We start from the raw sequence: 24,653 nt of genomic DNA, 5'->3' as shown, positions 1-24,653 counted from the left end.
CAGCTGGGCAAGCGAGCTCCTGTAAGGCATATTGTGCCAATTCAGGCCAGGTGTCCAGTTTAGCGGCCCAATAGTCAAAGGGGAATGACCTGTGTGGGAGAACATCGATATGGGAGGAAAAGTAGTTTGTAACCATAGTTGACAACTGCTGTCTCCTGTCACTTTCCATCGATGCAGTATTACCAGTTGTGTGAGCGGTACTTGAAAAATCAGTCCACAACATTGTCATGAAACCCCTGTCTCCAACGCCACTTCTGCTGTGTGCACCATGAACAGCTCTGCCAAGCTGCCCCCGGCCCGTACGGCTCGTGTGAGAACCATCACCGCTACTGTGTGCTGGGAATGCCTCAAGCAACCGATTTACCAGAGTTGCTTGTTTATTAGCCAATATTAGGTCAAGGTTCTCCTGTGGCATGATGTTTTGTAATTTGCCTTTATAGCGTGGATCCAGGATGCTGGCCAACCAGTAGTCGTCATCGTTCATCATTTTGGCAATGCGGGGGTCCCTTTTTAGGATCTGCAAGGCATAATCTGACATGTGGGCCAATGTTCCCGGTGTCAATGATGCACTGCGAGTGCTGGTTGGAGGAGCACTTTCTGGCAAATCCACATCCCTCCAGTCACGCACAAACCCTGTACCAGACCTTGCCACGCCAACATTTTCACTTGTCCCACAAGATGCATCCTCCTCCCCTAAGTAATCATCCCCATCATCATCCTCCTCTTCTTCCTCCACCTCGTCCAGGAGAGGTCCCTGAGCAGACAATGGCTGAATGTCATCAAGGATTCCCTCCTCGTCAACATTGGCTGCAGACGCCTGCTCCTTAAGGTGCGTCAAAGTTTGCATGAGCAGACGCATAAGTGGGATGCTCATGCTTAGGATGGCGCCGTCTGCGCTTACCAGCCGTGTGCATTCCTCAAAACACTGAAGGACTTTACAGAGGTCTTTCAGCTTCGACCACGGCACACCTGTCAACTCCATGTCTGCTCTCAAAGTGCCTGGCCGTGTATCCTCCCACAAATGCATTATGGCCTGCCTCTGCTCGCACAGCCGCTTCACCATGTGCAGGGTGGAGTTCCACCTTGTTACAATGTCGATAATGAGGCGGTGGTTGGGAAGGTGGAGCAATCGCTGCAGCTTCTGCATACGAACGGAGTGTACAGGCGACCGGCGGATGTGCGCGCACAGTCTTCGCACCTTCTGGAGCAGGGCTGTTAACTCTGGATAATTTTTGAGGAAGCACTGCACCACCAGGTTCAAGGTGTGAGCCAAGCAAGGTATGTGGCTGAGTTTTGAAAGGGCTATGGCTGTCACAAAATTACGGCCGTTATCACTAACTACCTTGCCTGCCTCAAGATGTACACTGCCCAGCCATGACTCAGTTTGTCGCTTCAAGTACTCGGCCAGCACCTCGGCGGTGTGTCTGTCGCCCAAACACATCATCTGCAACACAGCCTGCTGACGCTTTCCACTAGCTGCTCGATAGGGGGACACCTCGTGTGCAACAGTGGCAGCTGCAGATGGAGTGCTCGTACGACTGCGCTCTGTGGACGAGCTTTCGCTTCTGGAGGAGGAGGAGGAGGAGGAGGAGGGTCGAACGCCTACAGCCAACTGTTTCCTATACCGTGGGCTATGCAGCACTGTCCCACCACCGCTGTCCCCTGTGGACCCTGCATCCACCACATTAACCCAGTGCGCAGTGATGGACACGTAACGGCCCTGGCCATGCCGACTGGACCATGCATCAGTTGTGAGGTGCACATTTCCACTCACTGACTGCTTGAGTGCATGGACAATGCGGTCTTTTACATGATGGTGGAGGACTGGGATGGCTTTGTGAGAGAAGAAGTGGCGACTGGGTAGGTCATAGCGTGGTACTGCATAGGCCATGAGTTCGCGGAAAGCTGCGCTTTCCACCAACCGATAGGGCATCATCTCAAACGAGATTAGTTTGGCAATGTGGGCGTTCAAACCCAGTGTACGCGGATGAGAGACTGAGTACTTTCTTGACCTACTCATAGTGTCTGGGAGGGTGAGCTGGACTTGAGAGCTGCATATGGTGGAAGTAGCGGTGGACAGGGCGGACTGAGAGAGGGTTGATGATGGTGATGGAGTTGGTGTTCTTTCTGATGGCCTAGATTCAGTATTTCGTTGATATGACAGTGGGATTCCCTGACTGCTGTGGCCTTGCAACGACACCTCAACATTTGCTGCTGTGCTAACCGGTGGGCTTACAGTGGGGGAAACAATGTAGCGTTGCTGACTACCTTCTTTGTGATCAGTTGCACATGTGGCACTTGAGATTTGGTGTTGTGTCCACGCTTGCAAGTGCATGGTGGTTAAATGTCTAAGCATGCAACTGGTATTCAAATTTATCAGATCTCTCCCTCGGCTAAAGGTCTTTGCGCACTTCTTACAGATAACCTTGGACTGATCATGAGGATTTTGTTCAAAAAAGTGCCACACTGCACTCTTCCTACTTTGGCAGACATTTTGCGGCCTAGCACGCTGTGATCTTTTGACCCTCTGGACAAGCTGTCCAGCAACTCTTTTGATTTTTGGAACCTGTCTTTGGAGTGCTCCGGGCCTGCCAGATAACAGCTGTTGCGATGTCGATGTCTGCTGTGGATGCTCCTCATCTGAGCTATTGGAAGCAGCACCCTCTTCCCCCAATGGATGCCAATCTGGGTCAACAACTGGGTCATCCATCACCTCCTCTTCAATGTCATGTGCACCTTCCTCTGTGTCACCGTGTATGGTGGTATAGTGTGCGGGAAGGGGCACCTGAGTCTCATCAGGGTCAGAATCTGGCTCTGTACACTGCGAGGACAATGTAGTGCTCTGAGTGAATGTACCAGCAGAATCATCTATCAGCGGCTGTGCATCAGTGCACTCCATGTCAGATTCATCTTGGCCTGGGTAATTCACCATTTCACTTGATAATCCAGGCATGGTATGTGAAAACAGCTCCATGGAGTAATCAGTAGTATGGCCTGCGTCATCCTTCAATCTTGGTTGGGGTGAAGGACACAAGGAAAGGTGTGGTTCATGAACAAGAGCCTCCAATGACGACTCAGTGCTTTTACTTTTTACAACTTCAGAAGAGGAGGCGATAGAGCTGGAGGCTGAGTCAGCAATGTAAGACAAAACTTTTTCCTGATGCTCTGGCTTTAAAAGCGGTTTGCCAACTCCTAGAAAACTAAGCCTTCGAAGCCTTATGGAGCCAGACGATGACGCAGGCTCAACACCTCCTGCATTCGGTCCTATTTTGCTCTTGCCACTACCATCAGATCCACCACCAACACCATCATTACCAGCTGCCAACCCCCGCCCAATTCCACGGCCTCTTCCACCAGCCTTCCTCATTTTTTGTAGAAATGTAGACAAAATCCAACAAACTATATAGTAATGTAAAACAAGGTACAAGGTGTCTATAGGACAGGGGAGATTTTGAATTTCTGCACACACTTGTGGACACTGGACACTTATGGATTGTGTGAGGCCCACTGAATATCAGAGCGCTATGTCACAGGCTCGATGGCACAGGTGTGAAAAAAGTGACTACAGGATAAGGGAGATTTTGAATTTCTGCACACACTAGTGGACACTGGACACTTTTGGATTGTGTGAGGCCCACTGAATATCAGAGCGCTATGTCACAGGCTCGATGGCACAGGTGTGAAAAAAGTGACTACAGGATCACACAGATTTTGAATTTCTGCACACACTTGTGGACACTGGACACTTATGGATTGTGTAAGGCCCACTGAATATCACAGCGCTATGTCACAGGCTCGATGGCACAGGTTTGAAAAAAGTGACTACAGGATAAGGGAGATTTTGAATTTCTGCACACACTAGTGGACACTGGACACTTTTGGATTGTGTGAGGCCCACTGAATATCAGAGCGCTATGTCACAGGCAGAAATTGGCTAGTGTATCACAAACTACAAGGTGTATGTAGAATTGGGCAGAATAGGAATCTCCCTAGAGTGTAGGTCTGTAAGAACGGAACATGTCCTCGACTTATTCTCACAGAGTGACACACAGATAGCTTCACTGTGGCCGTGATAACAGCCGTTACACGGTACTGAGAGGAGCGTGCACGTACACGGCTGTCCGGTGTACGTAAAATTGTCAAGCTCCGTGTTTTTTAAGTATACGGACTGACACACGCTGTCTCTCTATAGTTTTGAATGTGATCAAACAGCAAATATATTTAACTGTTTGAAAGCTAGACAAAACTAGTAGGTGCAGGTCTGTAAGAACGGAACATGTCCTCGACTTATTCTCACAGAGTGACACACAGATAGCTTCACTGTGGCTGTGATAACAGCCGTTACACGGTACTGTGTGAGGAGCGTACACCGCTGTATGGTGTGAAAAAATGCACGCTCAGTACCTCAGCAGGACAAAAAAAAAAATTGGGATTGCTTTTAAAAAAGCAGTTTGCAGAGCAGTGGGTAAACAGCAATGCAGCTGTCAGGAAGCCTTAGAAGGCAGCCTAACAACCAACACCGCTGATCCACCACAATATAGCCTCCCCTTGCACTGCACACACAGTGACTGGTGTGTTGTACAGGCAAAATCGCTAGCAGCAGAAGCAGTTTTTTTTTCTTCTTCCCTGCCTAACGCTCTCCCTACAGAATCAGCAGCAGCAACCTCTCCCTATGCCAAGATCGGCAGAAGTACGATGGCGGTCGGCGTGCACGCCCTTTTATAACCCCTGTGACGCCCACCAAAGCAAGCCAATCACTTGCATGCCCTTCTGAAAGATGGTGGTGACCCCTGCCTATGTCATCACGTTGCCCACAGTGTCCGTGGATCCTGATTGGCTGAAAAAGAGCGCAAAACAAACTTTTGAAACGCGACTTTGGCGCGTAAGTCGCCGACCTCGTGGCCGACCTCATCCTAGGGTCGGGTTTCGTTTCATGAAACCTGACTTTGCCAAAAGTCGGCGACTTTTGAAATTTTTCGACCCGTTTCGCTGAACTCTACTAATAAAGCATTCAAATAAGATAGAATCAGGGAAAATCGCTGTAGTACGGACTTTTTTTGAATAATAAATTAGTTGACATCAACCCCAAGCCCCATTATCCCCGTTTACCAATGCACCAGGGCAATCGGGAAGGCAAAGAGCCAGAATTGGAGAATCTCATGGGATGCACCACTTCAGGCGCAGCTGCGGTCTTGTATTTTTAGACTGGGAAGGGCCCAATAATCATGGATCTTCTCAGCCCATTATCAGCTCTCTGCTTTACCTTTGCTAGTTTCATAAAATAAGAGGCACCACACGTCCTTTATTTGGTGAAACAAGCCTAAAGAATAAACTCCACATGAAAGACACGAAAAGGTGTGTGGGTGTGTGAGACTTGGCTGATGCCATTACTTATTTGAGGTATGCATGAAATTCAGATGGTCCATGTGATATCAGTTTTTCTCGGACCCACTGATTTGCATTAGCAAGTTTCATCCTATATACGCAGCCATTCACAGGTTGGTGTAATTTTTTCCTCAGCCCGATAACAGTCAAGGAAAAACTGGCAGATCAGCACTGACTTGTTGATTAATATTGGTGCGAGTGCAATGCAATTTTTTTTTTTGCATTGTATTCAGAGTATTTATACACAGATGTTAGGGAACCCTTATAATTAAGCCTTTCCAATAAACCTATATAATCATTCTGCTCAGCTAGTCCTCCTCCATACCACGCTGGTGATAGATCAGACTGCATGTACAACATGACAGATCCCATTTAAAGGTGTTTTCCCCAACATCAATCTTCATCAGTGTGCCTCTCACCTGTCTTCTGGATTCCTTCATGCCTGAAAGCAATTTTATTTGGTCGTTCCTAGTGTTGAGCATTCCGATACTGCAAATATCGGGTATCGGCAGATATTCGCTGTATCGGAATTCCAATACCGATTACCGATATTTTTTTCAATATCGAATACCGGAATCGGAAGTTCCCATAATGCAATGAGCCAGTGTTGTGGCTGTGATTGGCTGCTGAAATGATGTCATCATGATGCGCTTTTTGTGCGCATCAAGATGCGCTGTCAGTGCGGGCCTGTCGGGGGTCTGTGCCGGCTGCCGGCAGTCTGTACCGGCTGCCAGCGGTCTGTACGGGCCTGCCGGGGGGTCTGTGCCGGCTGCCGGCGGTCTGTCGGCGGTCTGTGCCGGCATCAGGGGGTCTGTACGGGCCTGCCGGGGGTCTGTACGGGCCTGCCGGCGGTCTGCACGGGCCTGCCGGGGGGTCTGTGCCGGCTGCCAGCGGTCTGCACGGGCCTGCCGGGGGGGTCTGTGCCGGCGGTCTGCATGGCCCTGCCGGGGGTCTGTGCTGGCTGCCGGCGGTCTGTACGGGCCTGCCGGGGGGGTCTGTGCCGGCGGTCTGTACGGGCCTGCCGGAGGTCTGTGCCGGCAGTCTGCATGGGCCTGCCGGGGGTCTGTACGGGCCTGCCGGGGGTCTGTGCCGGCTGCCTGCACGGGCCTGCCGGCGGTCTGCACGGGCCTGCCGGCAGTCTGTACGGGCCTGCCGGGGGGGGGGGGTCTGTGCCGGCGGTCTGCATGGGCCTGCCGGGGGCTGTACGGGCCTGCCGGGGGTCTGTGCCGGCTGTCGGCGGTCTGCACGGGCCTGCCGGGGGTCTGTGCGTGTTTGCAGGCATCGTCCGATGGGACTAGAAGTCCCATCGGGCGATGCCTGCTACAATGACAGTGATTGACACATTAGCCAAGGATGGGACAGTAGTAGTCCCATCATCTGGCTAATGTGTTGAATGTTAAAAAGAAAACAAAAGAAAAAAACATACATACTACATATATACTACATTCATACATACATACTACATATATACTACATTCATACAGCATACATACTACATACAGTCTACATATATACAACATTCATACATACTACATATACACTATATATACAACATTCATACATACTACATATATACTACATTCATGCATACTACATATATACTACATTCATACATACATACTACATTCATACATACAGTGGGGAAAAAAAGTATTTAGTCAGTCAGCAATAGAGCAAGTTCCACCACTTAAAAAGATGAGAGGCATCTGTAATTTACATCATAGGTAGAGCTCAACTATGGGAGACAAACTGAGAAAAAAAAATCCAGAAAATCACATTGTCTGTTTTTTTTCCATTTTATTTGCATATTATGGTGGAAAATAAGTATTTGGTCAGAAACAAAATTTCATCTCAATACTTTGTGATATATCCTTTGTTGGCAATGACAGAGGTCAAACGTTTTCTGTAAGTCTTCACAAGGTTGCCACACACTGTTGTTGGTATGTTGGCCCATTCCTCCATGCAGATCTCCTCTAGAGCAGTGATGTTTTTGGCTTTTCGCTTGGCAACACGGACTTTCAACTCCCTCCAAAGGTTTTCATAGAATCATAGAATCGTAGAGTTGGAAGGGACCTCCTGGGCCATCTGGTCCAACCCCCTGCTCAAAGCAGGATTCGCTAAATCATCCCAGTTAGAGGTCTGTCCAGCCTCTGTTTGAAGACTTCCATTGAAGGAGAACTCACCACTTCTCGTGGCAGCCTGTTCCACTCATTGATCACTCTAACTGTCAAAAAGTTTTTTCTAATATCTAATCTGTCTCCTCCCATTCAGCTTCATCCCATTGCTTCTAGTCTTTCCTTGTGCAAATGAGAATAAAGTTGATCCTTCTACAATGTGACAGCCCTTTAGATATTTGTAGACAGCTATTAAGTCTCCTCTCAGTCTTCTCTTTTGCAAACTAAACATTCCCAAATCCTGCAACCTTTCCTCATAAGACAGGGTTTGCAGACCGGTCACCATTCTGGTCGCTCTTTTCTGAACTTGCTCCAGTTTGTTGATGTCTTTTTTAAAATGTGGTGCCCAAAATTGGACACAATATTCCAGATGAGGTCTGACCAAAGAGGAGTAGAGGGAAATAATTACTTCACGTGATCTAGACTGTATGCTTCTGTTAATACATCCTAGAATTGCATTTGCCTTTTTTGCTGCTGCATCACACTGTTGACTCATATTCAGTCTGTGATCTATTAGTATACCCAAGTCTTTTTCACATGTGCTGTCACTTAGCCCTATTCCTCCCATTCTATATATGCTTTTTTCATTTTTATTGCCCAGATGTAGTACTTTGCATTTCTCCCTGTTAAAAACCATTCTGTTAGTTGCTGCCCACTTCTCCAGTTTATTTAAATCTTTTTGAATCCTCTCTCTCTTCTCTAGTATTAGCTATCCCTCCTAGCTTTGTGTCATCAGCAAATTTAATCAGTTTACCCTCAATTCCTTCATCTAAATCGTTGATAAAGATGTTGAACAATACAGGGCCCAGGACAGAGCCCTGTGGTACCCCACTTGAGACATTCTTCCAACTGGATGTGCAGCCATTTACGACCACTCTTTGGGTCCGATCACTAAGCCAGTTATGAATCCACCTAACAGTTGCCTTGTCCATTCCATACTTAGTCATTTTTTCAATAAGGATTGTATGAGAGACTTTGTCAAATGCTTTGCTGAAGTCAAGATATACTATATCTACAGCATTTCCTTGATCCACCCAATCAGTATAGTAATTTTCTATAGGGTTGAGATCTGGAGACTGGCTAGGCCACTCCAGGACCTTGAAATGCTTCTTACGAAGCCACTCCTTCGTTGCCCTGGCGGTGTGCTTTGGATCATTGTCATGTTGAAAGACCCAGCCACGTTTCATCTTCAATGCCCTTGCTGATGGAAGGAGGTTTGCACTCAAAATCTCACGATACATGGCCCCATTCATTCTTTCATGTACCCGGATCAGTCGTCCTGGCCCCTTTGCAGAGAAACAGCCCCAAAGCATGATGTTTCCACCACCATGCTTTACAGTAGGTATGGTGTTTGATGGATGCAACTCAGTATTCTTTCTCCTCCAAACACGACAAGTTGTGTTTCTACCAAACAGTTCCAGTTTGGTTTCATCAGACCATAGGACATTCTCCCAAAACTCCTCTGGATCATCCAAATGCTCTCTAGCAAACTTCAGACGGGCCCGGACATGTACAGGCTTAAGCAGTGGGACACGTCTGGCACTGCAGGATCTGAGTCCATGGTGGCGTAGTGTGTTACTTATGGTAGGCCTTGTTACATTGGTCCCAGCTCTCTGCAGTTCATTCACTAGGTCCCCCCGCGTGGTTCTGGGATTTTTGCTCACCGTTCTTGTGATCATTCTGACCCCACAGGGTGGGATTTTGCGTGGAGCACCAGATCGAGGGAGATTATCAGTGGTCTTGTATGTCTTCCATTTTCTAATTATTGCTCCCACAGTTGATTTCTTCACTCCAAGCTGGTTGGCTATTGCAGATTCAGTCTTCCCAGCCTGGTGCAGGGCTACAATTTTGTTTCTGGTGTCCTTTGACAGCTCTTTGGTCTTCACCATAGTGGAGTTTGGAGTCAGACTATTTGAGGGTGTGCACAGGTGTCTTTTTATACTGATAACAAGTTTAAACAGGTGCCATTACTACAGGTAATGAGTGGAGGAAAGAGGAGACTCTTAAAGAAGAAGTTACAGGTCTGTGAGAGCCAGAAATCTTGATTGCTTGTTTCTGACCAAATACTTATTTTCCACCATAATATGCAAATAAAATGAAAAAAAAAAAACAGACAATGTGATTTTCTGGATTTTTTTTTCTCAGTTTGTCTCCCATAGTTGAGGTCTACCTATGATGTAAATTACAGACGCCTTTCATCTTTTTAAGTGGTGGAACTTGCACTATTGCTGACTGACTAAATATTTTTTTTCCCACTGTACATACTACAGTCATACAACATACATACATATATTCTACATTCATACAGCATACATACATACATACACAACATACATACTACATACATACACAACATACATACTACATACATACACAACATACATACTACATATATACACAACATACATACTACATATATACACAACATACATACTACATATATACACAACATACATACTACATATATACAACATTCATACAACATACATACATATATACTACATTCATACATACATATATACTACATTCATACAACATACATACTACATACATACTACATTCATACAGCATACTACATATATACTACATACAGCATACATACATACATAAAACATGCTACAGATATACTACATACAATACATACATATCGACATACAGTACATATAACAGAGTACATACTCACCATTACTTGTCACATTGTTCCCCGAAGCCAGTGTCATCTGTGAAAAATATGAAAAAAACAAACCACCAAGTACTCCCTGTTCCGCAGAAATCCACGTGTGTCCCACGACGATCTCCCGTGGAGAACAGCAGCATCAGCTGATGCAACCGCTCTCTAGGGGGCTCCAGGAATCCAATGACGGGAGGTAGGTATCCTTCTGCACTGTATTCCTCCGCCACTGTAAAAATAGTCCCTAGTCTCACTTTATGGCCAAAGCTGCGTGTGAACTTTCTCACACAGCAATGCCAAAAGTGAGACTAGGGACTATTTTTTTTACAGTGGCGGAGGAATACAGTGCGGCAGGATACCTACCTCCCGTCATGGGATTCCTGGAGCCCCCTAGAGAGCGGTCGCATCAGCTGATGCTGCTGTTCTCCACGGGAGATCGTCGTGGGACTCTCGTGGATTTCTGCGGAACAGGGAGTATTTGGTGGTTTGTTTTTTTCAGATTTTTCACAGATGACACTGGCTTCGGGGAACAATGTGACAAGTAATGGTGAGTATGTACTCTGTTATATGTGCTGTATGTCTATATGTATGTATTGTATGAATGTATTGTATGTAGTATGTATGTAGTATATCTGTAGCATGTTTTATGTATGTAGTATGTATTTATGTAGTATGTATGTATGTTGTATGAATGTAGTATATATTAAGTATGTATGTAGTATGTTGTATGAATGTTGTATATGTAGTATGTATGTATGCTGTATAAATGTAGTATGTATGTAGTATGTACTGTATGTAGTATGTATGTTGTATGAATGTTATATATATATGTAGTATGTATGTATGCTGTATGAATGTAGTATGTATGTTGTATGAATGTTGTATATATGTAGTATGTATGCTGTATGAATGTAGTATATATGTATGTATGTATGTAATATGAATGTAGTATATATGAAGTATCTATGTTGTATGTATGTAGTATGTATGTTTTTTTTTTTTCTTTTTACATTCAACACATTAGCCAGATGATGGGACTACTACTGTCCCATCATTGGCTAATGTGTCAATCACTGTCATTGTAGCAGGCATCGCCCGATGGGACTTGCAGTCCCATCGGACGATGCCTGCACACACACACAGCCTCCTGGCAGGCCCGTGCAGACCCCCAGCAGACGGCACAGACCCCCCGGCAGGCCCGTTCAGACCGTCGGCAGTCGGCATAGACTCCCCGGCAGCCGGCTAAGACCCCCCGGCAGACCCGTACAGACCGCCTGCAGCCGGCACAGACGCCCGTTAGGCCCGTATAGATCCCCGGCAGCCAGCACAGACCCCCGAGAGGCCCGCACAGAGCCCGCCCGCACACACACACAGACACGCACAGTGTCCGCCCACACTCTTCCCCTCTCCCGAACTGGATGTACAATGAAAGAAAGGGTTTTTTTTAAATCCAATATTTCTGTCCCATTGACTTGAATGGGACTTCCGGGATCGGAATCGGTGATACCCGATACTTTTTGTGTATCGGGCCTATCCAATCCGATTTCTGGATATCGGATGGTATTGCTCAAGACTAGTCGTTCCCGTAACGTATATAGACCTCAATGGAGAGCGCAATGGACGTGCAACCAACTCTCATTCAGTCTCGCCCTGCAAGCGCCTACCTAAGGCTCCAATATGCGGTAAGGAGGAAGGACTGCCAACTACTGGACAGTTATGGTAAATCCCATGGGTGCGACGCATCAAAGCTTTTACACAATTCTGGGGTAAAAAGCTTTGAAAAGTCACAAAATTCAGGTGCAACTCGAGTTGCGCCAAAATTGTGAGATTTCTGGCATATTCACAAGTTTTTCCTAGCTACGCTGAAATGGAGAGCGCTGGGGCACGGGCACGGCGACCACTGGTCATTATATTGTTCGCTTATGCCACAAATCTTACTCCAGCATGGATTGGAGTAGGATTTGTGGCGAGGGGGCATGCCACTCGTCTCATGCTAGAAATTCATGAAGAGGCCATATGCCTCTTTATGAATCAAGAGTGTGACTCCAGTACAACTCCTCCACTCCGGTGTGAACGCCAGTCTTTATGCATCGGGCCCTAAATGCCCATATAACAGCTGTAACAAAAAGTGTGACATCCACAACATACATACTTTTTTTGTGTAACAGGTTTTACACCAATCTTTATTGAACAGTATGGACAGCATGACATTCATGTACGCACAGCATATAGACCAAGGATACAAAGACACTGATGCCAAGGTAAAATACTGAACAGGCAGGCAGCCAATGCACGGATGTGCCCAGATTATGAAAGTGGTGCAGTCCGACCAAGTGTACAAAAGTGCAAATAGCAGAATTGAGAAAACCTCTCTGAGAAGAGTCATTACAACTGATAAAGATATAGCACATAATAAGTCAACAATGTAATAGATTCTTATGAGGACGGGGTCACACAGCCATATTAGATGCTGTTTTCTTACAGCGGGAAGGTATCCCAGAGAAAGTACAAGTATAAGACTTTACAATAGAAATGTATCCGTCTCCCCTATGGGATCTGGTCCCATTGTTTTTTTAATAGAAAGGCAAGAAAGCCCATTGACGTACATCATGAACCTTCATACCGTGCATGGTCAAACAGGCCACAACATTGATTGACAATCGCACACATTTACAAATGAACAATAAAATATGTTCCTACTTCCACCGCAGCCAGAGGACCAAGCCTGAAACACAACTACAGTGCTGCCAGGCGGCCACCATCATGACATACTAATCCTGGCATTCACCTCTGGTGATACTTTGCAACACTGGACTAATTGCATTTTTTTTTTTTTTTTTAAATCAATGGGCGGTTTAAAGGTTATTATTTTCAAGAAACGTCGTCACTCTTGTCCATTGGCTTTGTCGGTATTTCATATCAACAGTATTCAAATCAGGATGAAATTACACATCGGTGTTTCCAGCACGTACCAGCAGTGGGTCTCCTGAGCGGTCCTGGACGGCCTCAAGTATTTGGGTAGCATTCGTTTCAGGAGACCCACAGCAGGTCCGTGCAATGTGTGCATCCAGCCTTAAAATTGTGGCTACAGTATGACTGGTTTCACACTTGTGTTGGGGCAGAGTTGCGGAGGGCTGCGTAGTTACTCCGTTGAGCCCCGCCAATTTCCACACCTCTTCCATTTAGCTCTGCCTACGTTGGCCTGCGTACCCCATCTTTAACATTGGGTACGCAGGCCATGCGAATGTATGCGGATACCTCCGCATGCGTCGTTTTGACGCTGCGCCAAACTGCATCGAACACATGTTGCATTTTGTTGCGGTCGGCGCAGCGTTAAAACGACGCATGCGGAGGCATCCGCATGCCCTGCGTACCCAAAGATAGGGTACGCAGGCAGACGTAGGCGGAGCTGAATGGAAGAGGTGGGCAGGGCTTAATGGAGGAAGTACGCAGCCATCCGTAGCTATGCCCTACGCAAGTGTGAAATCAGCCTATCACACACTTGGGAAACAAAATAAAAGCCAAACACAGGATAAAAAAAAAAAAAAAAAAGCACTTTCTGCTTCTGTGGAGTGACATGATCACTTTCAGGAAATTATCACAATATTGCACCCCTGCCTGGCACTTTGCGGGGGGTGAGTCTGATTATGGGTGTTCATTATTTTATCTCCATTGGGTCATCTGGTTTTTACTAGCTCTGATCTGTAATACTGTAAAATATAAAGTACAATAATACTGTCATTCTCATGTTACAGCAATAGTAGACAACAGTTATCAGTAGTCCTGAAGATGAGGGGACTGAATAACATGGCACCGCTTACAGAATCTGTACTGTCTTGTGAGGGTAGGCGGAGCTCTGACAAGACTCCGAACTAGTCACCATCAGGTACATCATGGCTTAGCTGCCCAAGTTGGTTCCTGCATTATGCTACCTTGCTTCTACCCCCCCACATTTGGTTATGACAAAGAATAAAAATGTCTGAGAATCATTCTCTTCCTGATATGTGACCCTCTTTCGGCCCATACGTGTGTCAATGGTGGGCTGACATGAGCAGCTATAGTACAGTATTGTACTGTTCCCCACAATATTGATAGCTAATTAAAACCTTGTCAATTGTAAAGTTTCCGAGGACAAGTCCAGCTAATTACTTCAACTCAAAGCTGAAGGTCAAACAACCATGGCTGCAAACCGGTAAGTCTGGTATGGTCGCGGTTAAGTAAGGAGACAGCAACGCATGAGTAAGACATTTCCAGCAAATGTACAGCCCTGAATGTCACTGTAGGGTACAGCCACAGGCAAGTCTAATTTAGTTAACCTTTAAAGATCGCTGAAAAAAGGGATAAACAAACACCTGTTGATATGTTACATCCCCTGTTCAATATTACACAAACCCATAGGGTCATTATTGCACCTGCGCCTTGGTCTAGTTTTTTGGTGTTCTCATGGGGGTGAGACCCTGATTCCAACGATGTGTCTCTTGCTGGTCTGCATGTTGTCATTTTGATACAGTTTTCTACTGCAAATTTAGCAGTGCTCAAATGCTGAGCCCTGTGTAACCCCACCCAAAGCACTGATTGACAGCTTTGTGTGTTCACTGTGCATAGGCAGAAAGTTGCTAATCATGGGTGGGGTTACAAAGAGCAGCTGCTTAGTAGGCATGAGACACTTAGCTCTGCAGTAATCTACTGCTGATAAAACATTATTTTATTGAAACAACACACAGCCTAGTTAGTGACATATCAATGGAATCCAGGTCTCTGCCCTTACAAAGTAAAAACATGCTGTCAGATTCTCATTCTTTCTGGCTGCCGGACAAAAAAAAAAAAATCTCTCTCTCTCCCCTTTTCCAGGCTGCGATTCCTTTAAAATTCTTCATTTGTCGGATCCGTCAAAAAAAACGGACAGGTGGAATCGGTTGTCATCAGTACTACAACGGATCCGCTATCCGTCCTTTTGGCGGATTATGACTGATGCAAAAAACTGAAGTGTGAAAGAGGCCTAAGATGTTATTCGAGCACATTCGCGCTTCACTACTCAGGACCCACACCTTGACCACTCAACACTACTAACCAGGGACTTTAACATATAAAAAAAAAGAAATATTTAAGAACCACCCCCCTCCCAAAAAAAAAAACTCCTTTAATCCTGAAACAATCAGACGCATTGCAGGCAGATTTCTTGTCAAAGCTTCATCACTGCAGTTACAGGAAAACATAGAACTACAAAATTACATATCCTGAACGACATGGTGCTCTACCGTTATACTGTAGTATGTAGACCAGTGGTTTGTGACGGTCCTACTGCTGGAGGAGCGGTGGTGGGAAAAAGGGGGGAAAAAAAAAAAAAAAGGTAATTTCTAGAAGGACCCCAACCAGTTCAATATGGCATAGTTAATTTCCGGTTTTGGCCTCATCAGTCACTTTCACGATTTTCAGGCATTTGAGGGGAGTCTACTCTTGGCGCATTGTAAACCATCCAGATTTACGGTTACTATAAACCATCAGTAGGTTCCTTAGATCACAATGTAAATCAGTGATTTAAAAAAAAAACAAAACACACACCTCAGACATGACCTGCATTATTTGTATGCACGTTTCCTAATAAATTACAGTATACTTCAAAATTTCATGTTCTTAATGATCCCGTGGAATGAATTGACGCTTTGTTAGTCCTGTAAACAGTTGTGGTTTTGCCGTCCTGTGGCAAAAAAAAAATAAAAATATATATATATATAAAGTGCCGCAGCCCCCAAAAGTGCAGAGGACTTCAAGAAATAAGTCTGACAAATCATCCTTGTGGGGGACGACTGCCACAAACTATGGCGTCAGTGGTGATTTCCCTTCCTGGTGAAGGAGCGCTCACCCTTTGTCTAGGGTGGTAAACTTACACGAACACAGACAGTTTTGCAGAATTCATAAGGCAATCTTGCCATTGAGGCTTTCGGCGAGACAAAGTTCATGAAGTTGGAATGGAATAGTTGATGCAGAGTTGGAATGAGCAGGACAGCTATTTTTCTATCAGGCCGCCTTCCTTCAGCTTGAAGTAGAAGAACTTCTCCAATGTGTTGGCACACTTGCAATAATCGCTGTCTGGGGGGTTGTACTCTCGGCAATTGGTGATTATTCTCTGCAGGTCAGCAATGAAGATCTTCTTGGTCACATAGTATCGGTTCTTCAGCCGTTCTGTCATTGTCTTCAGATCTATAATGAAGCACGACACACAGATGAGGTATGTACAAATACTTACAGGACACACAACTACAACTCCTGCAATAGACAGCTCACTAAAGGAAGCAGAGCTTAAAATGGACTTAAAGGAAACCTGACAGCAGGATTGTGCACAGTAACCTACACACAGTGTCAGGTCGGCGCCGTTATACTGATTATAATGAAATGATGAAATCAGTCTTGTAGTTGTAGTTTTGAGTTCATGATATGCCCCTGCTCCTCAGCGGCCTGGGGTGGGGGTGGGGGGTGTCTTCATGTGCTGCTCTGATTAGGTATTCACCAATATGGCTTCTGACAGGTCACTTATCCCTCACTGACCTGCCCCCTAGTTTACATAACGATTATATGAGCTCTCCTAAACCCAAACCTAGCTGTGGCTGTTAGTGCATGAAAGGAGTTGTAGTTTTGCAACAACTAGACAACCAAATGTCTATGACTAGTAATCTATATACTTGTCATTTTATATGGAGTAAAGGGAACTCACCAATTGGAAACCGGATAACTTCATAGTAATCTGGAGCCTCAGATTTCTTCACAGGTTCCATGAAAGGCCAAGCACTTGGGTGTGTCTGAAGATAAATGGAAATCCCAATTATTTCTTTTGGGCTTCAAATATAAAATTATTCCTGACTTTTCTTCCTGCTACAGTTCTTAAGAGACAATCAATGAAAACAGGGAAGTACACTGCGATGTGTTAGAAAACAAAGTCTCTACCAGTACCAGGGGTGAAAAAAAAAAATAGTAGAAACTAACTGAAAGCTGCATACATTGCACATCTACTGCTCCTGCATCTAGTATGGCTTAGGCCGGTTTCACATTTGCGTTAAAGGCCGCAGTGTCGGCCTGCGCACGGCGGACGCTAAGCCCCGCCCCCTGCAGCGCCTCCACCGGTAGCTCCGCCTCCGGGCGCATGACGATGCATGTGTCAAGTGTCCCCTATCTTTATCACTGAGGACGCAGGCGGTGCGCAGTATGCGTTTGGCGGCGCCTGCGTCCTTTTGACGGTGCGCCGAGCGCAACCAGATTGCAACAGGTTGCGTTTGGCGCTGGTTGGCGCACCGTCAAAAGGACGCAGGAACCCGACCAAAACGCATACTGCGCACAGCCTGCATCCTCAGTGATAAAGATAGGGGACGCATGACGCATGCAGCGTCATGCGCCCGAAGGCGGAGCTACCGGCGGAGGCGCGGCAGGGGGTGGGGCTTAGCGGCGGCCGTGCGCAGGCCGACACTGCGGCCTTTAACGCAAATATGAAACTAGCCTTACAGTGAGTTTAACTGCAATGACGGTACATGGCCAGCAACAAAGTTGTATGGGAAGACTGATGCCATGGCAGCACAGTATGCAGATCTCATTAGAGATCTTACAAATGAGTCCTCCCTGCGAGAGCGCAGTCATTAATAGTGCTCTAACTGTGTGATGTGTGAGGAGCACAGAACAACAGGAGACGAGATAATGAAGGCAAGAGAAGATTTACCGCTCAAAGTACCATATCTCTGCCTGCAAATTGTGTCTGAAAAAGTAGATGCGGTTAAATAATACACAAGTTCTAAGCTCTGCCAAGCTATTACCTTAATCTGAGCGAGCAAGTTCTTCAGTACATTATACAACTGGTCTGGGTCTTTAATTTCCTTCCTGAGAAAATATAAATAAATTAATAAGATATATTCTGCATACAGATATTCATTGTGGATTTACATTGATATGAATGCAACCTGCTGGAGGCTAAAGGGGTTATCCACAACTAGGAGAACTCCTTCTCAACATGAGTGTTTGCCCCCGCTAAAATAAAAACACCAATACTCACCTCCGGTGTTGGCTTTCACGTTCCCAGGTCTCGTAAGGTTGTTCCGTCATGTGAGCCCTGCGCCCGATCAGCGCTGGCATCTCTGTCCCTGCCTTCAGACGAATAAGTAATCAAGAGGTGGGACTCTCACTTGCTCTTGATTACTTACATGTGCTTCTCACAAAATTTGAACATCAAAAAGTTTATTTCAATTCTTCAATACAAAAAGTGAAGCTCATATATTATATAGAGTCATTTCAAACGGAGTGATCTATTTCAGGTGTTTATTTCTGTTAATGTTGATGATTATGGCTTACAGCCAATGAAAACCCAAAAGTCATTATCTCAGTAAATTATAATACTTTATAACACCAGCTTGAAAAATTTTTTAAAAATCCGAAATATTGGCCTACTGAAATGCATGTTCAGTAAATGCACTCAATACTTGGTCAGGGCTCATTTGGCATCAATTACTGCATCAATGTGGTGTGGTATGGAGGCGATCAGCCTGTGGCACTGCTGAGGGGTTATGGAAGCCCAGGTTGCTTTGATAGCAGTCTTCAGCTTGTCTGCATTGTTGGGTCTGGTGTCTCTCATCTTCCTCTTGACAATACCCCATAGATTCTCTATGGGGTTAAGGTCAGGCGAGTTTGCTGACCAATCAAGCACAGTGATACTGTTGTTTGTAAACCAGGTATTGGTACTTTTGGCATTATGGACAGGTGCCAAGTCCTGCTGGAGAATGAAATTTCCATCTCCAAAAAGCTTGTCGGCAGAGGGAAGCATGAAGTGCTCTAAAATTTCCTGGTAGACGGCTGCGCTGACTTTGGTCTTGATAAAACACAGTGGACCTACACCAGCCTATGACATTGCTCCCCAAACCATCACTGATTGTGGAAACTTCACACTAGACGTCAAGCAGCTTGGATTGTCTGTGTCTCCACTCTTCCCCCAGACTCTGGGACCTTGATTTCCAAATGAAATGCAAAATGTACTTTCATTTCAAAACAACACCTTGGACCACTGAGCAACAGTCCAGTTCTTTTTCTCCTTGGCCCAGTTAAGACGCTTCTGGCGTTGTCTATTGGTCATGAGTGGCTCGACACAAGGAATGCGACACTTGTAGCCCATGTCCTGGATACGTTTGTGTGTGGTGGCTCTTGATGTAATGACTCCAGCAGCGGTCCACTCCTTGTGAATCTCCCCCAAATTTTTGAATGGCCTTTACTTCACAATCCTTTCAAGGCTGCAGTTATGCCGGTTTCTTGTGCACCTTTTTCTACCACACTTTTTCCTTCCTCTCAGCTTTCCATTGATATGCAGGGATACAGCACTCTGTGAACAGCCAGCTTCTTTAGCAATGACCTTTTGTGGCTTACCCTCCTTGTGGAGCGTGTCAATGATTGCCTTATGGACATCTATCAAGTCAGCAGTCTTCCCCATGATTGTGGAGCCGACTGAAACAGACTAAGGGACCTTTTTAAATGCTTAGGAAGACTTTGCAGGTGTGTTTTTTTTTTAATTATTCTAATTTACTGAGATAATGACTTTTGGGTTTTCATGGGCTGTAAGCCATAATCATCAACATTAACAGAAATAAAACACTTGAAATAGATCACTCTGTTTGTAATGTCTCTATATAATATAGGAGTATCACTTTTTGTATTGAACTGAAATAAATTAACTTTTTGATGATATTCTAATTTTGTGAGAAGCACCTGTATATGTCCGAAGGCGGAGATAGTGATTGGTCACATGGCTCACGACAACCTCATGTGAAATCCAGACATGCGAGTGCTGACACAGCTGAAACGGTGACACCAGTGATTTCATTTTAACGGGTGCAAACATTCAGATTGAGAAGGGGTTGTTCTAGTAGTGGACAACCCCTTGAAGTAACTGCCTGGTTTACAATTTAAGTCTATATACAATATATATCTAACACACACACTTGTGGGACAATAAATGCTTTTTAAACTTATTACTTTGGATTTAGGAGTCCAGTGAGCGGTCTTCACTGAGTGATTGACATTTCCTGTATGAAATAGCTGTCAATCACTAAGAATCACCACCCACTGGACTCCCAAGCCCAACAGTAGCAGAGCTTTAAATCAGCAAGTGTCAAGTTATAGTGAACCTTGTCCCAAGACCCTGATAATGTGACAGGTCACTTACAGAAGCTCTCCTCAGTAGCTAATGAAGGGAATTCACATCAGGGAGTCCCCCACTTTTCTATCATACCCGTATGCTATAACAAAGCACATAGCTAGGGCTTGTATAAACCATACAAAATCATTAAGGATGATTGAGGTAAAAACATGGCTGTGCGCCAATTCAGTCATGTTAGTGCATACTTTTGTTGGCTTAGTGGTTGGTAAAGATACGACAATTAACTGTAGCACACATAACACTCACCCTTTTTCTTTGCAAGATGGCTTCCATCCAGTTTCTCCTGAAACAAGAAGAAATGTTAGTTCTTCATATTTCTGTATGATCAGATCTTTGATGCAGATTAACAAACTGCACTTGAACTTACGTATGCCGGGTATGCATTCTACTGGAATCTGTCGCACCCCTTCTTTGAAACAAGTGAGCCCGGGGTACACTTTGCGGATCTGCGCTTGTCGGCGCTCAATCAGTTTCTTAATTATCTGAAATCAATTGAATACATTATCGCTTATGGAGAATGACAAGCTTACCGAGTCAGATTTCAAGTACTCCAAGAATGTGTTCACATCTTGCAGTTGAACTGCCAAACTGATGTGAAGTAAAAGCGCAACTTATGTCATGGAGGAGGAAAAGGGCACTGCATGTCGTGGAAGCAAGGACAGGTAAGAATTTTTGCATAGTTTTTTTTTTTTTTTTTGTAGAAGGATGTGGACCAAGATGGTGGGCATTATTACATGATAAGGCCAAGACAAAGGAGATTAGTGCAAATTGGGTGCTACATTTATGGGGGCAAGTGGTGGTAGGGGGCTAATTGCTGTATATTACTGAACAGGGCAATACAGGGGGAAAAAAAAAAAACAAAAAAAAAAAAACCAAACACATACATACCTCTTTTTGCTTTTTAATAATATGGGAGAGCTCAGTGTAGGGAATTCGAGGATTAAGTTCACACTCCATCAAGGTGGCTCCCTCATAATCCTTGATGTAACCCAGGTAACGACTTTTGGGGACCTTAATATCTTTTGAAAACCCCTAAATGTGAAAAGAAATATAATAAATATCTGAAGCAGCTAAACAAAAAAAAAAAAAATGGATTATGGAGCGCATGGCAAAACCTTCAAAGTAGGACTTGAAGAAGGTTCAAAATACAGACAGAATTAACATCTGCTGTATCTACATTCAGCTATAGCAATCACTATGTGAATCCTATTAATTCCCTCTTGATGTAACATTACAGCAGTATTTTATAAGGGGATTCAATTAACAAAAAAAAAAAAGCTTTGTGCAGGGGCAGTGGGTAGACGAAGAGTTACAACGAGAAAGCAGAATTAAGTTGCATAGATTAATATGGTCAAAGCCAGAGTTTTGCAGAACATCTGTTAAAAGAGTGAATACATGAATTACTCAGTCTCACTTTTCTACATACGTCTATGCACTCGGGTCCATTAAAATGGCAGTAAATGGAATAGTGAGGGCTCCATAGGAAGAGATGAGCTTATCATAAAAGTCTTCTCCATAAAAACAAAAAGGGACCGTCCAGAGCAGATAACCCTCTTATTTACACCCCTTAGGCTCAGAAGATGATGGAGCCTACTTCATACACAGCAGGTGCTTATTGTGTTATACTGGGGCATACACTTGCCTGTGAAATGACTGGCCCGAACTTCAAAGACTGGGCATAATAGGAGATCGCTGACTGAACCACAACCACACAAGTATTGCAGTGTTTATTACCCTTGATCAAGGGCTTGTAGATTAGTGTCCCTTCGGGGGTTACTGCATAGTGAATGCCGTAAAAGCGGAACCCAAAGCACAAATGGCAGACTTGCTGTGCTTTTTTTAACTAAAAATTTCACAATTTACTAATTCATTATATTTTATGGTAAATTAAACTGTACACATCACAGGATTGATGCTGCCCGAACCACAGGTAGCCTCAGAGACCGACTCCTTCACTAAAAACCCTACAGCCTTTCCAAGAAAATCGGAGTTAAAATAGGGATTTTTGTGTACTCACCGTAAAATACTTTTCTCCGAGCCAATCATTGGGAGACACAGACAGTGGGTGTTATGCTGCTGGCCACTAGGAGGACACTAAGTAAACCAGAAAAAAAGTTAGCTCCTCCCCTGCAGTATACACCCTCTCGCTGGCTGAGATTTCTCCAGTCCGGTGAAAAAAAGCAGTAGGAGCATAAAGAGTCAATAATAACCATAACTAAGTCAAAGCCTAAGAATGCTACAGTGAGCCAATAGGCTAAACAGGGTGGGTGCTGCGTCCCCCAACGATTGGCTCGGAGAAAAAGATTTTATGGTGAATACACAAATCCCTATTTCTCCTACGCCTCATTGGGAGACAGACAGTGGGATGTCCTAAAGCAGTCCCTGGGTGGGGAGCATACATCTGCTAATACCCCATGTACCACTGAGTCAACACTGAGGTACTGCCGATTGCAGGCTGTGTCTGCCGAGAGATGCATCCGCAGAGGCCTGAGAATGAATTAGGCAATGTTTGTAAAGGTATGCATGCTGGATCAAGTCGCCTTGCAGACAGGCCTGAGAATGAATTTGGTAATGTTTTGTAAAAAGTATGCAGACTGGACCAAGTCGCAGCGTTGCAGACCTGTTCTGCCGAGGCCTGGTGCCGAATAGCCGAAGAGGCGCCCACTGACCGGGTAGAATGCGCCTTAATCCCCAATGGGACAGGCACGTTCCTGATACGGTAGGACTCCCGAATCGCCAAGCGAATCCACCTGGCTAGCGTTGCTTTTGACATGGCTAGACCCCTTCCTATGCCCCTATGGAAGCAGGGACAGGGCATCTGACTTGTGGAAAGGAGCCGTCCGCGAGATGTACCGTCTCAGCACTCTAACCACATCCAGGGTGTGGAGGGCCTTCTCAATGCGATGGACTGGCGCCGGACAAAAAGAAAGGCAAAACAAGTTCCTCGTTGAGATGGAAAGAGGAGACGACCTTGGGCAGGAAGGACGGGGACGTCCTGAGAACTACCTTTTCCTGATGAAAATTCAGGAACGGAGAACGGCAGGACAGGGCTGCCAATTCCAAAACTCGTCTGATTGACGCAATTGCCACTAGAAAGACCACCTTCCAAGAGAGGACGGACAGTGACACATCCTGCAGCGGTTCGAAAGGAGCCTCCTGTAAGGCCCCGAGAACCAGGTTAAGGTCCCATGATTCCAATGGCCTTCTATAAGGAGGCGCCACATGGGAAACTCTCTGAATGAACATCTTGACCTGAAGTTTGGTGGCAATTTTGCGTTGGAAAAGCACTGACAAGGCCGAAATTTGGCCCTTGAGTGAGCTAAGCGCGAGGCCCGATTTTAATCCAGATTAAAGGAATTGCACTATGGCCGGAATGGAAAAAAAACACCAGAGGTGATCGACCATGATCCTTGCACCACAAAAAGAAGGTTTTCCAGGTGCGATGATAAATGCACAGGCTTCCTAGCACTAATCATGGTGGAAATCAAGTTGTGAGAGAACCCTGCCCGTGCTAAAATCCAGGATTCAACGGCCACGCCGTCAAAGACAGCGCCCTGGAGTTCTGGTGGTAAATCGGGCCCTGCGAGTGTAGATCCATGCGATCTGGAAGTCGCCAGGGGACATCGGCGACTAGTTGTATTAGTTCTGCTCAGCGCAGCCAATCTGGCACGCCTAGGATCACTGGTACTCCCTCCGCTCTGATCTTGATGACCCTTGGAAGCGAGGGAAGAGGAGGGAAGATGTACGGGAGCCGGATCCGGTGCCATGGCAGAACTAGGGCGTCCGCTCCGAAGGCGTATGGATCGCGAGATCGGGCAATGAACCGAGGAACCTTGTTGCTTAGTCTTGAGGCCCCGAGATCCACATCCGGAGTCTCCCAACGATATCAAATGTGCTGAAAGACTTCCGGATGAAGAGACCACTTCCCCGAGGCAATGCCTTGGCGACTGAGAAAATCTGCCGCCCAATTTTCTACACTCGGCCAATGGAGGATGTGACTCAGTTCATGCACGGCATCCTGCCCCGTGTACCTCCCTGGCGGTTGATATACGCTACAGCCGTGGCATTGTCAGATTGGATCCTGATGGGGTGACCTGCGAGGAGATGGTGGAAACTCCGTAGAGCTAATCTGATCGCTCATATCTCCAAAATGTTGATGGGGAGACGTGACTCTCAGGTTGACCAATGACCCTGTGCCGCGTGGCAACTTAAGACCGCACCCCAGCCGAGGAGACTTGTG

At 45.5% G+C, this 24,653-nt stretch overlaps 1 protein-coding gene across 1 annotated transcript in view; it reads right to left on the bottom strand.

The window, feature by feature from the left end:
- Positions 1-12,379: 12,379 nt before the first annotated feature.
- Positions 12,380-24,653, bottom strand: part of KAT2A (lysine acetyltransferase 2A) — a 73,890-nt gene continuing 61,616 nt past the window's right edge. The window contains exons 13-18 of the mRNA XM_073572350.1: positions 21,302-21,445; positions 20,781-20,895; positions 20,660-20,696; positions 18,030-18,093; positions 16,943-17,027; positions 12,380-16,431 (exon numbers count right to left, since the gene is read on the bottom strand). Coding sequence (XP_073428451.1) covers positions 16,238-16,431; positions 16,943-17,027; positions 18,030-18,093; positions 20,660-20,696; positions 20,781-20,895; positions 21,302-21,445 — 639 coding nt within the window. The 3' untranslated portion in view covers positions 12,380-16,237. The remainder of the gene's footprint in view (positions 16,432-16,942; positions 17,028-18,029; positions 18,094-20,659; positions 20,697-20,780; positions 20,896-21,301; positions 21,446-24,653) is intronic.

This window comes from Dendrobates tinctorius, unplaced genomic scaffold (genome assembly GCF_039654945.1).
Source record: "Dendrobates tinctorius isolate UK_male_01 unplaced genomic scaffold, ASM3965494v1 ptg000032l, whole genome shotgun sequence".
Lineage (NCBI taxonomy): Eukaryota > Metazoa > Chordata > Amphibia > Anura > Dendrobatidae > Dendrobates > Dendrobates tinctorius.
Note: the sequence above shows the minus strand (reverse complement) of the source record. Positions and strands in the feature narration are given on the sequence as shown.